The sequence below is a fragment of the Leiobunum rupestre genome, chromosome 7, assembly GCF_980474605.1.
Source record: "Leiobunum rupestre chromosome 7, qqLeiRupe1.1.hap1, whole genome shotgun sequence".
Classification (NCBI taxonomy): Eukaryota; Metazoa; Arthropoda; class Arachnida; order Opiliones; family Sclerosomatidae; genus Leiobunum; species Leiobunum rupestre.
Window position 1 is genome coordinate 17,612,594 of NC_143390.1, and position 17,217 is coordinate 17,629,810.

Consider the following 17,217-nt stretch of genomic DNA (forward strand, 5'->3'; position numbering starts at 1 on the left):
TATACTCCGATATTTGATTCTATATGTTTCTCCAGGAATCCATACCGCTACTTGGAATGCTTATCGCGGCAGATTTTCGTCTCAACGTGGTTTATTGACGTCACTATGTTAACTTAACAAACAACAACGTGAGAGGGCGCAAAGGGGATTTTTTTATCTCGTAGGCGGGGCCAAAGCCGTCAGAGTGATCTTACCATACGCGATACGGCAGGATAAGCGTTCCAAGTAGAGGTATGCATTCCTGTATTCTCCAATAAATGACAGTTAAATAATTATAAACTCATTTTTAATTCTTAATAATTGAAATGAAACAGCTCGTACTTTTAATATTTTTTTATACATTTTGACGCTATTTGCCATTAGACTTTCAACTTTTGAATTTATCGGGGGTAAATCGAATTTTCATCGTTGACTTATTTACAGTTATATTCAGCGTCCGAAATGTACACGCAACAATACAATCTATACATAATTTTTTGTTTAATAATTATTAATTGTACGCTTTTGAGTAATTATTATTTCACCTTGTTTAAGGTAACCGGTTTATACTTATGAAACGATTTTTATTGCACTAACGAATCGTACCGGTTTTCGAATCTGACTAGATAAATTTGATTTTTTTTTAAAATTTGATTTTTGGTTTTTTTTTTGTTAATTTTTTCCGTTTTAGAAAATAATTATAATAAAGACTAGATACATTTAACGAATTAACAACCAAAAAAAATGTAAATAATAAAAAACCGCTTTTTGCATGATAGTTTAGTCACTGAATTAGTCAGCGTAAATTGTTCACTTCCGAGTGTCTGTATATAAGAGTTTTATTTGTTTTTGAGATGTACAATATAGCCATCGTAGTTTTGGCCTTTCTTAGCACTTGGCAACGTTTTTGTTGAACTTCAACAATGTAGTATTACATCATTGATCCATTTAACCTGCGGGTTCCGTTTCTAAAATTTCCTCCACCTGGTGGTATGATTTGATACATTGTTTATCGCAATATTTATCGACAAAAAATTCCACGTCGGGCGGAGGAAAGCGCGCAGATCAAAGGGGTCAATGACGTAGCCGACGTCATTTCCCGTCAAAGTTCGAATCGGCGCTCCCGTAACCGCTGGAGCCGTCGTCCGGGCCCGTGGAGCCCGCGTTGGTGCCATTCGACATTGGCGGTGGCGGGCCCGACCCGTTGTTGGGCGGGCACTGGGGCCCGTTGCCCGGGGTGACCGAATTGGGCCCCGATACCGGGTTGCAAGGCATCGAAGGGCCCGAACCGGGTGGTCCGCCTCCGGGCCCACCGCCGGGTGGCGGATGAGGCGGTTGACATTTCAAGTGAGCGAGGTTGTAGGTGTAAGGCAGATTCGCGAAGACCATCCTCTCTTCGTAGTCGTACTCGCAAAGAATCTTGTTCTCGTGCAGGTAAAATTTGTCTCCCACGCAAAATCTGCAAAAATGGGATTACAATTAAAAAGCGCATCATCTTACCCTGTACATGGGCTATCGCGCAACGGCATCGGATCCTATTTGGATCGAGTTAGATAGTGACCGTTGGGTCTGGAGGGGTCACCCCCCCCCCAGCCACCCTTCTCTTCCTTGACCAGGGCCGATATTGATGGGGTCAGCTGAAAAGCGGACGGTGAAACTCTCGGTGGAGCCGGACAGAATCGAGTATCGCCGTTCGTTTCTTCTTGTCCGCTGCCCTCCGGGAGTTTACCGGCTCAATTAGCTTTCCAATTGCTTTTGCCACCCCACCCAACTTACCCCGCTCCGGGCTCGACTTAGTTCCCATACCCAATTTGGCCCACCCCGTCTCTTGTGTAATCTATATATATATATATATATATATATATATATATAGCCTTTGATATCCCGCTCTATTTCATTCCGACTACATAGGTTTATTTTTCCTGATGTCACTCCCACCCAAGAAGCTAATAATCTAGTTTTTTTTTGGAGCTACAACGGGTGCACTTTATGTTTGGGCGTTACAAAACCCTTTCATCTGATAACGTAATCAAGACACAAAAATGGTATTTGAGTTTATCGGCGAAATAACAACCTTTGAACGTTCTTCTTTAATGAAAATCTATTTTCGAGAAGTTGAAAGCCGTTAAGTTAAGTTTTGAGTAAAAATGTTGGTTACCAAGGAAACCCTCTTTCGTGGAAAAATTCAAAAGACACACGAAGCTGTTGATCGAGGTTTTAACAGCTTACGGACGTATCCGAATGGCCCCAGTTACGAAGTTGTAATACTCTCGGCGCTCTACCTAACTCTATCGGAACGTGTAAGCCTCTTTGTAGAAATTTGGGAATCGAGGGAAAAATCTGCCCTTCATTAGGCATCCCAATTAAAATTAGCGCCGGCAAACAGAGGCCGCTTTCTCGCGTAACAAGGCCCGGGTGGACCCAATTAACACAAAATCCAGACACGGATATAATGTCTAATTTACGGGCTGTATACCGGTATTCGAATCCCCTTTCCGCCGCCCCCTTTTAACTAACTCGGGGGGGGGGGAGTAGTTGGGGGTCGAAATCTCCGCCGCAACCTTTACTTCCAAAGATAATGATCTTGTAGAGAAGGAGAAGAGATACCTTGTTAAATTAACAAGTTGTAGAATTACTTTTTCCTCGTAATATATACCTTATTTGGTCGATGAACAACTAATTAGAAGATCCCCCCCCCCTTTCCCTTCGTTATCGGTACCGCGGGTTCCTTAGTCCCTCCCCCCCGCAGTCTTCTTATTATCAAGAGGCACGGCCCCAACCTCCCTTAATTCTTTCTCCCTTTAAAATAGCAAAATTGGAGGGGCCGCGTGTCCCCACCAGCTTCTCGCTTCCAAAAGACCAACGACGGAAAACTTTCTCTCGGAAAAATCCAAGTAATTATTTTCCAATTAAGATTATTTCGCGTCTAACAAGTCAAAACGTCTCCCCTTTTGATTTTCTGGCTCTCGCTTTTGGATTTGCTTTTACGCCCCAAGTGTCTGATCCTGGCGAAAGTTTTTCAAATTGCAGAAAGGTTTTAATTGGTTTTGTTCGGCAAAAGGATACTGACCTGTGATTGCACTGTTGGCAGGCGAAACATTCGAGGTGATAGACGTTCCCTCTGGCCCGCATCACCATCTCGAAGGCTGGTATCGTCTTGTTGCAGGCGGAACAGAGGCCCGTCGTCCCGAACAACCTTTTAAATAAAAATATCATCATTCAGTAAAGGACTAATAATTTGCGGACGCGAATCTTAAACCTAAAAACACATTCTTCAATTAGTATCACCCGCCAGGGCACCTACCGAGAGAATCGCGAAACTTATCCGCCCAAATACAAAGCACGTGCGTAACGTTATAGCTTATTTAGACCGATTTCAACATCTACATTATGTGTTTTAGGCGGTTTATTTTCTTGATTTTATACCCTATCATGATGACGTATTTTAACGCGCAAAATTAATTTTAATATCGATCGATGGCGCCCGTGTTCAATATTTTTGTAGAAAACTTTTCATTCTTATTGAGTACTTTCTTTGAAAGAACTAAGTGTGTAATCTAGATTCGGGTCCAATCGTTTATTTGTTTAAGTTTTATAAGAAGGCACATATTTTTTGAGTTTCAGAAGGAAAAGCAATATTTTGGAATACCAAGAAGGTATTTAGGTTCCTAAGAACGTTGCTTCTTAACAGTGGGTTCGGGTTCCGGTAAAACAATAATTCTATATTATTAATTTAATAATTATTAATAATAAGTAAGCCGTTATTACTCTAAATAACTATACGTTTTCCGGGGAAAACTTTCGAGAAGGGTCCAAACTTGGGCCCTCAGACTACACAGACCGGCTTCCCATATCTCTTGTTGGAACTGATAGCCTACGCCCTGTAATCGAAATTTGTATATTGAAAAACTGGTCAATTTTCGTTATATAGCTATTACATGGCCCTGTTTCAAGTCCCTGCTACACCAGGTAAGCTTGTTTTTGAGTATTTATTAAATTGATTATATTTACAAAACGATAATGCGTATAATTTCTGTACAAAATATTTAAAAACAATAAATTAAATATTTCAATAATAGAAACAAACTAGAGAAAAAATTTAACTATGGAAAACATAAAAGTTCCCAAAAAACTCTTTCAGTAGCTATTCACATTTTATGTAAAGTTAATTTTAAATAAACATATTTTAGTCATGAAGTATCATGTCATTTTTATGTAAATAATTTTTAATATAGTTAATTTTTAATGTTTAGGCTTAGTTTATCTTTTCGGTGTAACATTCGCAAGCCAGATATCCCGCACGGTACTGATGAGTCCCAAATAGGACGAAACCGGTCTACCGTTGGAATTGCTGGCTATTTTATGTAATTTAATTTAGCTTTTCCCTCGAAGATCTATTTGGTCCGAGAATCGCGTCTTTTTGTTTGCTCGAAGACCTATCGGTACGAGCTATAAAGTTTTTAAATTTCTTCAAATTTGTTTACGGTTTAGATTTTTTATCCCTTTTCATTATGGACTAATCTACTTATTCGCGTATGTTATAAAAACTTGTAGAGGTTAACGGTAATAGTTAGTGTAGGGAGCTGTTGGCTCGCGTGACATGTAGGGCTTGCTACCACCCTCCTACGCATTGTAACCCGGCTATTTGTTTAAAGGCATAATAAGTCGCTAGATGACTTGGGCCTTAGGTGGTGCCTTGGGTATTAGCCTAGCTGTTTATTACTTACTTTATTACTTATAGCAAATATAAAAAATCTTTGAAAAGCATTATTTAGAAAATGTTTACGCCGGGGTAGAGTAATCCAGATGGCCAAGGCCGTTCGTATAAAAGTACCCTATAGTTCCACATTCTTGGAAATACACGCTGAAGGCATCATATGAATATATTCTATTATTTTTAGAATTAAACGCGAATAGTAAATAGTTTAATATCTCATTTTATCCTATTTAGAATCCCACGCGGAATCGTACATATTAAAAATTTAATCATAAGTAAAGAAACTTTAATTAAATAAGAAACCTTTCTTCTTTAATTGCACCACGATTTTTGCCGAGTCATAGAGAAGAGCTTGTAGATTGAATAAGTGCAGCATCCCCGCACTTCCATCCTCCGCATTTTTTTTTAATTTCGTGCCCCCCGACCCTACCTTTTTTTGGCTCGCTTATTGAAATTATCTGGAAAATCACGTTCGTTCATAACGGCATACCTGAAGGCCAAAGCCCTAATAACCGGGGACCCCGCTTTAAATGGAACAGCCATTTTCTCTCCCTCTTTTATTCTCTATTCTTATATACTTTGATTAAGGATGAACAAATAATTCATAGCGACGGATGCGGCCGCGGTTCAAAGTCGGCGCGCGATTTATATCGTAGTCGGTTGAGACTGGGATCCACTATAGGCTCCGTCTCAATTTTTTTTTACTCCAGTACTTTTCTTCGGGCCCGTCAGAGGCCGCCCCACCCTGGTGGGCTCTCGCATCCGCCATCATCCGCCCTTTAATAATGGCTTTTCCCTTCTGCCGTACGCGCTAAGTAGAAAAGCGAATCTGCGGGGGAAGTCTGTATTTCGAATGCGTAATTAAATTGTACCCCGGGCACCTGACGAGAGCGAGGAAGGTAAAAAACCGCTCCAAAAAAAAACACCCACGAAAGAAAGGAAGAGAAAACGGTTCGGGGGTTCATGGGGGTAGAAATTCTCACGTACAGAAATTAAAGGAAGCAGAATGTTCTTCTAACCCTATCCATCTCTCTCTCTCGTTTTTATCAATGAACTACCGAGTCTTGTTCGTATCGCGGCTGTCCCGTTAAAGAATCACCTATATGCTCTTCGCTAGAAATTAAATTTAGATTAAATTAAAATCGTCTAGTCTGTGATAGTAATAGAAATTAAGAATTATTTCTAACGTCAGTGACTGTTCTGGGGGGTAAGCGAGGTAGGGCCTTCCTTGAAATTTTAAAGGGGGGAGTGTAGGGAGCTGTTGGCTCGAACGCGTGGCATGCATTGTAACCAGGCCACCTGAATTAATGGCTTCAAAAGTCGCTTGACGACTTAGGCCTAAGGTGGTGGCTTGGGTATTAGCCTAGCCTAGCTGATTATTAAATCCCACAAAAAGGAGACCAAGAAAATTGAAAATTAGGGAAATTGTGGAAAATTCCTTGGGGTTAACTTTTAAATTCTTTAATATTTTACCGAAATTTCTTACATGGAAATCGAAATTTTGGGGATAAAACACCCTATTTTGTTAGGTTTAGGAAATTAAAAAGCAGCTCAATATCCTTCTAAAGGGCTCCCAAAAATACTAATAGATGGCAGGAGGTACTTGGTCTACTTTAGCAAAATATCCTGGTATTTTATTAATGGTACTGTCAATTCTGGCTTCTTAAGTTAGGCTTTATTTAGAGTTGGAAAATGGGAGTTGCAAGGGGCTAACACTCCACGATTATTGGCATATTAAACTGATTGGAACGTAATCACTTTAGTACAGCCAGCTAGACTAGTACCCAAGACACCACCTTAGGCCCAACTGTTAATGTCCTTAATTCAAGTGGCCGGGTTTCAATGCGTAGAAGGGTTCTGGAAAGTATTTCACGCCTCCCTACACTTTAATCTAAATACAATTGTAAAACCCATTTAACTAGACGTCGGCAGTCGATTAATTTTTATCCATGAATAAAATAAGCTCGGCTAAATTTAAATAATATTTATTTAAATAACCAATAGTTGAATAAAAATTTTAAAATGTTTAAATAATCGAAAGTGAATAAGCCTATTATTTAAATAAAACAAACAATTAATTAAATAAATACCACTTTTATTCAAATAAATGCTTGGTTGCGTAAAAAACATAATTAAATAAGTTAAAATGATATTCTTTTTACCAACGTTTTTTAAATAAATCGGAAAATTTGTGGATAATGAATAAACAATTCCGAACACTACATTTAACCAGTTCATTAAATGTTCTAAAAATAGTTTTAATTTATCGGAATAACGTAATGCGAACTAGTCTCTATCCAAACTTTCATTTTTATAGGTGCAATAAGAAAAAGCAGACAACGGAGGGGCCTGGGTAAATGATGGGAGCGATGAGCGAGGGGGGGGGGGTGGCGTAGTTTGAGGAAAAGAATTACTTAAAGTGTGGGTGGGTAGGAATTCGGGGGACGGAAAATGAAACGAAGATAACCTTATCAATTCCGACGCTTCTCCTTTATTTAAGAATACGGAATATAGAATCGTAAGGAGAAAAAACTTTCCTAATCGCGCTGGCTTCTCGGGTCCCGCTTTCTCGAAGCTCCTTCGCGGTAAGGCTCCGAAACCCCGTTTACAGATAAGAAATAACCTCCCGAAAAAAAGTCAAATGGTCAATCGGCGGCTGATGCTACGCAAAATCTTTAATATTCATTTAAAAAAAATTCACGGGAGGGGAGAAAAGGAGTAACTTTCTTTCCGGAGATAAGAAATTGTGGCTCGGAGCTTTTTGCCAAAACATTCTCCATCCTACGAATAAGGCCTTTAAGATATTAAACACTTTTACGTCTCTTAAAAAAAAATGCGCACGAACACGTTCGCCTATTATCTGTTCTGTGCCTCCTGGATTTTATTATCACAAAGTCAGTGGAATAATAAAATTAAAAATATTTTTTTCTTATCCTCTTTCGCTTTCTACCGGATAAAAAAACTGATATAAAAGTAATTCGATGTAATTATTTTTCGAGGCATCTTGAATGCTGGCGAACCTTACTCGTTTTTTTTTCTAAAGGGGACGTTTTTGATTGAAAACAAAGAAACGTTATCTAATTGATATCAATTATAGTTTTTTTTCTACCGCCTTTATCCCGTTGGCAGGATTGGGGGTTTTTTTAGTTGGAAGAGGATTTTAGGCATGGCGATATTGTCCGCTTAATTCAATTAGCATTTTGTTATACGGCAGGAAACGCATTATGACGAAGCAAAGATGTACGTTTTTTCAGTTCGGTGTACGAACTAGGTACGTCTTTTAGAATAATTATGTTTTTTTTTTAAAGATATACGTATGGATTTGATAGTTGATTTTGTAAGGGTCATTGGCCTAAATTCTTAATAAATTTAGCCTTATATTATTTGGATCTATTGATTTCCGATCGAATTACTGAACGGCACATTTTTTTGACGCTCCGAAGGCGTTCGGCAACAGCCCTAAGTGACCACTGGTCACTTTCGCGTTTTGTCGTGTCGCCCGTAACGGTAAACAATCGATTTGTATCGCCGCGAGTGAGATGGAAGGCGGACCTGACTTGACCATTTATTAATAACGTCATGTATCTAAATCTGGACGTGACCAGCGGCTATCTGGCGGCGGGTGGTGGATGTCGCCAATCGACAGCGGTGCCACCTGGACAAGACAGCCCGATGGCTACTTTGCCAGCGAGAAAGATCGAAACTATTTTTCCGACACATACTGACCAGCGGCTAGTTTTCCTTCCTCCGTCGAATTCTCCGTCGCTCGCCGCAATCTATATTTATATAAACAGAATGGACACTAAAGCGGCTTCCCGGAAGACTAACGACCTCTTCTTTTTTCTTGTTTCTTTATTTGTTCTTTCTGGCGATGGACGTTTACACTCGGCTGACCTCCTCCACTCGCTTCTTCCAGGCCATCTGCCGACTAGTGTCCGTTACAGCCGGCCCCCGCCGGCAACTTCTGGCTGACCACCCCGTTTTGTTGTTCAATTTCAATTGGCCTTGATGTTTGGGAGTCATTGGCTTCCGAGATCGACGATTAGGATTCTTCGCCGAATGTCCGAACACTTGCCGTCGGAAATTTTTCACTTTTCTATAATCTACTGAAACTTCGTTAATTTAATGTGTTCTGAACGTTCTGACATGGGTGAATGACCCCTTGCATGGGCTATGTATGCGCCAGTGGCGTAGCTAGGAAAATTGGGCCCCAATGCGAGATAAGAGAATGAGCCCCTGTGACATGTCAATTTTTGCGCTTTCCAATGTAATAACTCGCTATAAAAATATACTTGTATTTCTTTCGTGAGACAGCCAATCGGATAGTCGACTAAGTAAAAGTTTATTGGCCCCATTACTGGGGTGGGCCCCAATGCACCGCATTGGCTGCGTTGGCAGATTTACGCCACTGGTATGCACTAATAAAAGTATGAAGTCCTCCTTCCTTAGATAAAAATGTCTTACGAAAAAAAAGTCGAAGAATTCTATAAACAAAAATGCAGTTGTTTCTTCAGATTTAAAAATAAATAAGAATCAGCTAGGCATTATCTTAGGCCGAAGTCATCCAGTGACTTTTAATGCCTTAAACAAATACACATAAAGAAATGAATGGAGAATAGGCGTCTCAATAAAAGCTGATCAGCGAGTCCCCAAGGAGTAATAGCACTGAGAGCGTAGAATGGAAAGCTAGGTTTTATTTAGTACTTGTCTCTTGGTTTTGAAGCGGTGCCGAAAATAAGACCACATTTTAGGCGGTAAAAGTTATATAAAAGTTTAAAAAAGGTAAAATTTTACCTTTATATCATAAAAAATTTAACATTTACGAACACGTGTGCAAAGACTTGTCTCTTTTGTGAAAGCATGGTGAAAGTGAAACGCAAAATCTATTTTACAAGTCGAATTGCAGTTAGCTTAATTGGTTGGTTACCGGTTGAATTGGCAACCCTGTTACCGTCCGACCGAAAATATTTCAGATAAGTGACTACGTCATGATAGAAGCGAAAGGAGAACGGAGTTTATTGAGAAGACTATTGGCCCAATCCTCTATGCGGATCTCTATCATATTCTATGAAATATTTGCTATCGCCTTTACAGAGAAAACCTAAAAAATTTAACATATTAAAACGGAAACTTTTGTCATCTTCATTAAAGAGCGTCTTTCTGAATCCCCAGCCTAATACATTTACAGAATCCCTTTTTTGATATCTTGAGTTGAAAATGGAGCACTTAGCGGATAGGCCTCGATATTCTCCTTCTAATACTCGCATTAGAGCGCGGCACTTTGCACGCCTATCTCAGTCGCGTTCTTCTCCATCAGTCCGCAATTAATAATCCCGACAAATATTTTAAGAAGTAATAAAGCTTAACGCTTTTATCCGGCTCGTCTCCCGTCGCGACGGATAGATATACGCTCTCCTCCCTCCGCGGGCCCGGGCCACAGCCTCTCAGAGCGCGGACCCGACGCGATATACAGAAAGAAGAGAGCGCGCGAGTGAGCGTACTGAGAGGAGCCGAGCGTATTTCCTTCCGTGTCAAAGAGATTTAAATACCCCGCTGGCGGCGATTTCTGGTGCGGGGTCGGGGGCCCTGAGTGTTGTAAGTGGAGGATGCGCTCGGCCCCAAAGAGCTATTTAAAGTCCATTAGAGCCATTAACAGGCTGCCCGCCCGAGACAGAGAAACCTAAAACCTTAAAAGCTTTTTTACTCTTTTTTTTTATCAATTTCGACGAACCCTTTTTTTTACTTCCATTTTGCGAATTCGCTAATTTTTTATTAAGCTACAATGAGACGAATTGAAATCGTCTATTAAAAACTATAACGTCGTATGTAGCACGAATTAATTTTCAATTCTATTGTACAACTTCGTGGGGTGTTGTACTGGTTAGCACTCTCACCTCGCAGCCAGCGGAGCCGAGTGAAAAACTCTTTCCGCATTGAGTTTGCCAATTCTCTCTCCACTATTTAAAGGGGTTTTCCCCGAGATCTTCGGTTTCCCGTTTCCTTAAAAACTTGCTGAGGTTACGGGTAATAGTTAGGGAGCTGTTGGCATGAAGGGCTTGCCACCATCCTCCTGCGCATTGTATCCCGGCCACTGGTAATGGCCTTTAGTCGCTTGTTGACTTAGGCTTGTGTGTTTCCTTCGGTATTAGCTTAGCTGATTAATATTATTATTATTATTTATTATTATTCGTTTGTGCAGTTAGACAATGATCACGCTGTAATGTTAATTACTTTACTTTTACTGTACCTATTAGTTTCTTATCGATGGTAACTACCCGTAATTGGAGTACAAGTCTCATTTTATATTGTTTTAATTCTAAATATCTTACCGAAACCTTTATCTAATTGTCATACCATAAGCCTATAATAGCGTTCCGTAAGTTCGCCACTTTGGGGAATATTTTACTGAGAGCTAGTAACGAAGCTACGTCATCCCCAAGAGAAAATCTCCCCCTAGCGAGCCGCTGTCAAAGGCTACGTGTGACGCGTTAGCAAGCAGACGCAAAACGGCGAGAAAGCCCGTAATGCAGTCTGTCTTGTGAATAGCTCTCAGTAAAACTTTTGCATGTGAAGAATAGGAAGTGTCACACTTATGTAAAAATATTATACACTTATGGTCATACTTATTAGTATTACGTTACTTAAGCTGCAACTTGTGTACAGATGTTTAGTGGTTAGCCCCTCGGCACATAAGTAATAAATAATTCTTTGTACTTTATCTACACAATAAATAAATAACTTTGTATCATGCTCGGCTGGGTATGGATTAAAACTAAAATAGACTTTGAGTATTTAAGGGCAGCGGCCATGTCATCCCCCTCCACGGTCCTTTCCCCTTCCTCGACCACTAATGCACGGCTGGTTCGATTTTGCAATAGTGCTTTGGGGGAGGGGCCGAATTTAGCTCTTTAATTCCAGCTCTTTTCATTAGGAACCCATTAATTACGCTGTTAGCTAAAGAGCTTCCCATAAGAAAGGAGAGTAATAAAGGTTTTTAGCCAGTTTTTCGAGAAAAGCTAAAACGTAAAACAGTGCATTATCTTCTATCTCTCTTCATTTTCTCTCCCGAAACTCTTCTTGATACTCCAGGGGTGACCTTTCTTCAATAAAGACGGAGTCTGGGAGGGTGGCGAGAAAGGAGGTTCCCTTAATTTTCCCTTTTATACGGGTATAAGGACCACCCCCTGTTTGAAAGCAAATGCGGCTTGACATTAGAAAAATATCTTCTCTATACTTCTTTGTCTCCTCGCAGTTGGTCTTCTCCGGAGAGCGTGTTGTTCATTAGCCGAAACCCAGGCGGATTGGTGCGCCATCTCCCGTCTCATTTGCCGTTATTTCTCCCGTTTTTTCGCTCTTTCCCGCATTGAAGATTCGCCCCTGCTGCCACCTATCCGGAATTTTTTTCTCTAAAAAGTATAAGTAGAAAGACAGGTACCACTTCTCAGGAAGGGTCGGGGTCGGGGGGGGGGGGATTCAGCGCGAGCGGCAGCCATTAAAATGGCAAACGAAATTACGCGTCGCTCAGGAAACCCCCTCGTCCATTATACCCCCTTTAATCCCAGTTTTTTCCCTCCACCCCATCTGCAAAAATTTTTAAAAGCTCTTCGTCGTCATTTTTTCCCTTAACGAATTCTATCTTAATTCATTCTTCATTCCTGCCATCCAATCCCCTCTTTTCGGTAAGCCATCCTTCGCAACTGTGTAACGTATGTGGAGCCTCGTGGATACGGACTGTTTCACGTCAGTTAAGGAGTTGCGAGTCAGCATTGCCCTTTTCTGTCAAACAGTTTTTGTCATTTGTTAATGCGTGATTTCTATATTTGAAAAATTTAAATTTAAAGTACGAATGATAAAAAAAAACAAATATTCTTAGTTTTAAATTTTTTAAGAGCCTTTAATGGAAGTGCTTCTACCACGTTATTTTTGATTAAGTAATAATATTTGATTTTTTTAAACAATTTTTTTAATATTTCTTTGATGTTTTAACGATTATTTAATTACCTAAAAGCATTTTTTTTATAAATCATTATATTTTAGATCAAGCTCTTTTCAAAATGAAATATTTAATGGTCATTAACGGATTTCAAAATTCCTCTAAGTACCTTTAAATATTAGAGTTTATAATATTGGTCAGGAAACCATGCCTGTACTTGGAATGCTTATCACGGCAGATTTTTGTCTCGCTGTGACTGGTGGTTTTTTTGACGTCACTATGTTAACTTAACAAACAACGACGTGAGAGGGGAGCGCGCGCAAAACGAATTTTTATAAAATTTAAATAAAAACCGATAGTAATACAATTTCTAAATAAATTTCTTCAGGAGATATGTGAAATCGGTAACTCCGAGGAATCTGAAATCAACTAACAATCTTTAAAATTTAAAATATTTTATATAATTTAGGTTAATTTCGGGTGTAAACCATCTGGTTTGCATTTTGACAGATATCAACTGATCTAATAATGTCCAAACCTAATTGTGGATTATCAGTTTGAAACACTATTCGTAATAAAACAACTTACTTATTTAATAATTCAATTACCATTTATTACGTTTTGGTGGGAATGGAATGAATACTTAAACTTAATTATTCCAAATATCTACATTTAGGCCTACGCGATGTTTAATGAAAAATCTGTGACACAATTCAACTCAAGTAAATATATTTTAAAAACGGGAAAAAATTAATAAACAGCAAGTGCTATCTGAGAATATGTTAGAAGAAGTATAGGTAAGGCAAGTGCTATCTGAGAATCTGTTAGAAGAACTATAGGTAAGGCAAGTGCTATCTGAGAATCTGTTGTAAGAACTATAGGTAAGGCAAGTGCTATCTGAGAATCTGTTGGAAGAACTATAAGTAAGGCAAGTGCTATCTAAGAATCTGTTGTAAGAACTTTAGGTAAGGCAAGTGCTATCTAAGAATCTGTTGGAAGAACTTTAGGTAAGGCAAGTGCTATCTGAGAATCTGTTGGAATAACTTTAGGTAAGGCAAGTGCTACCTGGGAATCTGTTGGAAGAGCCATAAGTAAGGGAAGAGCTATCTGAGAATCTGTTGGAAGATCCATAAGTAAGGGAAGTACTATCTGAGAATCTGTTGGAAGAACTATAGGTAAGGCAAGTGCTATCTAAGAATCTGTTTGAAGAACGTTAGGTAAGGCAAGTGCTAACTGATAATCTGTTGGAAGAACTATAGGTAAGGCGAGTGCTATCTAAGAATCTGTTAGAAGAACTATAGGTAAGGCAAGTGCTATCTGAGAATCTGTTTGTAAGAACTATAGGTAAGGCAAGTGCTATCTGAGAATCTGTTGGAAGAACTTTAGGTAAGGCAAGTGCTATCTGAGAATCTGTTGGAAGAACTTTAGGTAAGGCAAGTGCTATCTAAGAATCTGTTGGAAGAACTTTAGGTAAGGCAAGTGCTATCTGAGAATCTGTGGGAAGAACTTTAGGTAAGGCAAGTGCTATCTAAGAATCTGTTGGAAGAACTTTAGGTAAGGCAAGTGCTATCTAAGAATCTGTTGGAAGAACTATAGGTAAGGCAAGTGCTATCTAAGAATCTGTTTGAAGAACGTTAGGTAAGGCAAGTGCTAACTGATAATCTGTTGGAAGAACTATAGGTAAGGCGAGTGCTATCTAAGAATCTGTTGGAAGAACTATAGGTAAGGCAATTGCTATCTGAGAATCTGATGGAAGAACTTTACGTAACGCAAGTGCTATCTGAGAATCTGTTGTAAGAACTATAGGTAAGGCAAGTGCTATCTGAGAATCTGTTGGAAGAACTATAAGTAAGGCAAGTGCTATCTAAGAATCTGTTGTAAGAACTTTAGGTAAGGCAAGTGCTATCTAAGAATCTGTTGGAAGAACTTTAGGTAAGGCAAGTGCTATCTGAGAATCTGTTGGAATAACTTTAGGTAAGGCAAGTGCTACCTGGGAATCTGTTGGAAGAGCCATAAGTAAGGGAAGAGCTATCTGAGAATCTGTTGGAAGATCCATAAGTAAGGGAAGTACTATCTGAGAATCTGTTGGAAGAACTATAGGTAAGGCAAGTGCTATCTAAGAATCTGTTTGAAGAACGTTAGGTAAGGCAAGTGCTAACTGATAATCTGTTGGAAGAACTATAGGTAAGGCGAGTGCTATCTAAGAATCTGTTAGAAGAACTATAGGTAAGGCAAGTGCTATCTGAGAATCTGTTTGTAAGAACTATAGGTAAGGCAAGTGCTATCTGAGAATCTGTTGGAAGAACTTTAGGTAAGGCAAGTGCTATCTGAGAATCTGTTGGAAGAACTATAGGTAAGGCAAGTACTACCTGGGAATCTGTTGGAAGAACTTTAGGTAAGGCAAGTACTACCTGGGAATCTGTTGGAAGAACTTTAGGTAAGGCAAGTGCTATCTGAGAATCTGTTTGTAAGAACTATAGGTAAGGCAAGTGCTATCTGAGAATCTGTTGGAAGAACTATAAGTAAGGCAAGTGCTATCTGAGAAACTGTTGGAAGAACTTTAGGTAAGGCAAGTACTACCTGGGAATCTGTTGGAAGAACTTAAGGTAAGGCAAGTACTACCTGGGAATCTGTTGGAAGAACTTTAGGTAAGGCAAGTACTACCTGGGAATCTGTTGGAAGAACTTTAGGTAAGGCAAGTGCTATCTGATAATCTGTTAGAAGAACTATAGGTAAGGCAAGTGTTATCTGAGAATCTGTTAGAAGAATTATAGGTAAGGCAAGTGCTATCTGAGAATCTGTTGGAAGAGCCATAAGTAAGGGAAGAGCTATCTGAGAATCTGTTGGAAGATCCATAAGTAAGGGAAGTACTATCTGAGAATCTGTTGGAAGAACTATAGGTAAGGCAAGTGCTATCTAAGAATCTGTTTGAAGAACGTTAGGTAAGGCAAGTGCTAACTGATAATCTGTTGGAAGAACTATAGGTAAGGCGAGTGCTATCTAAGAATCTGTTAGAAGAACTATAGGTAAGGCAAGTGCTATCTGAGAATCTGTTTGTAAGAACTATAGGTAAGGCAAGTGCTATCTGAGAATCTGTTGGAAGAACTTTAGGTAAGGCAAGTGCTATCTGAGAATCTGTTGGAAGAACTATAGGTAAGGCAAGTACTACCTGGGAATCTGTTGGAAGAACTTTAGGTAAGGCAAGTACTACCTGGGAATCTGTTGGAAGAACTTTAGGTAAGGCAAGTGCTATCTGAGAATCTGTTTGTAAGAACTATAGGTAAGGCAAGTGCTATCTGAGAATCTGTTGGAAGAACTATAAGTAAGGCAAGTGCTATCTGAGAAACTGTTGGAAGAACTTTAGGTAAGGCAAGTACTACCTGGGAATCTGTTGGAAGAACTTAAGGTAAGGCAAGTACTACCTGGGAATCTGTTGGAAGAACTTTAGGTAAGGCAAGTACTACCTGGGAATCTGTTGGAAGAACTTTAGGTAAGGCAAGTGCTATCTGATAATCTGTTAGAAGAACTATAGGTAAGGCAAGTGTTATCTGAGAATCTGTTAGAAGAATTATAGGTAAGGCAAGTGCTATCTGAGAATCTGTTGGAAGAACTATAGGTAAGGCAAGTGCTATCTGAGAATTTGTTGGAAGATATATAGGTAAGACAAGTGCTATCTGAGAATCTGTTTGAAGAACGTTAGGTAAGGCAAGTGCTATCTGAGAATCTGTTGGAATAACTTAAGGTAAGGCAAGTGCTTCCTGGGAATCTGTTGGAAGAGCCATAAGTAAGGGAAGTGCTATCTGAGAATCTGTTGGAAGAGCTATAAGTAAGGGAAGTGCTATCTGAGAATATGTGGGAAGAACTTTAGGTAAGGCAAGTGCCATCTGAGAATCTGTTGGAAGAACTATAGGTAAGGCAAATGCTAAATGAGAATCTTTTGGAAGAACTATAAGTAAGGCATCTTGGGCATGTTCTTTCTCCAGTGAGAACGAGTCCTCAGCTACCACGCCCCTCCGACGCAATATGGATTGACCCTCAACTGGGAAAGACACAAAACTTCTCGAAATCCCCCCAAATTTACATTTTGTCGGTAAAAGAGCCCATTTCCTCAACATTTTCGGCGTGTCCCGAGCCATCCCCGCCTTCCTTCCGTCCGTACATAGAAGGACGCTCACTGCGGGAATCGGCTAAAGCAAAGCGGAAAAAAGACAGCGAGAGGCAAAAAATATGCGTTTATCCGGCTTCTTTCCCCGTCAAAATCTTTTGGCCGTTTTATTTTAGTCCCCGAAACAACATCTCCGTTTGACGGATCGCGGTCCTCCTCGGCATCCCATCCTCCCACTTCATCCCTCTCTCGCCGCCGCAATCCCTCCTGGAACGAAATCTCAGTCTTTAAAGAGGCGGCGGCAGGATCGTGCCCGTTTTATTCCGGCAACGCCGATAAGAGGACCAACTCCTCTCTCGATTTATCCCTGGCTGCGGCGCGGAAGAGAAGAAGTAGACCTATCCGGGACCCCGAAGAAGGATTACCAAGAGACTCAACCCTAATCGTTATTCGGCCGATAAGCGGAATTGAGATATTTTGGAT

The 17,217-nt window shown here is 39.9% G+C and overlaps 1 protein-coding gene across 1 annotated transcript in view; it reads right to left on the reverse strand.

The window, feature by feature from the left end:
• Positions 1-269: 269 nt before the first annotated feature.
• Positions 270-17,217, reverse strand: part of LOC149934928 (LIM domain transcription factor LMO4-like) — a 49,156-nt gene continuing 32,208 nt past the window's right edge. The window contains exons 4-5 of the mRNA XM_090181518.1: positions 3,050-3,175; positions 270-1,438 (exon numbers count right to left, since the gene is read on the reverse strand). Of these exons, the coding sequence (XP_090037644.1) occupies positions 1,072-1,438; positions 3,050-3,175 (493 nt within the window). The 3' untranslated portion in view covers positions 270-1,071. The remainder of the gene's footprint in view (positions 1,439-3,049; positions 3,176-17,217) is intronic.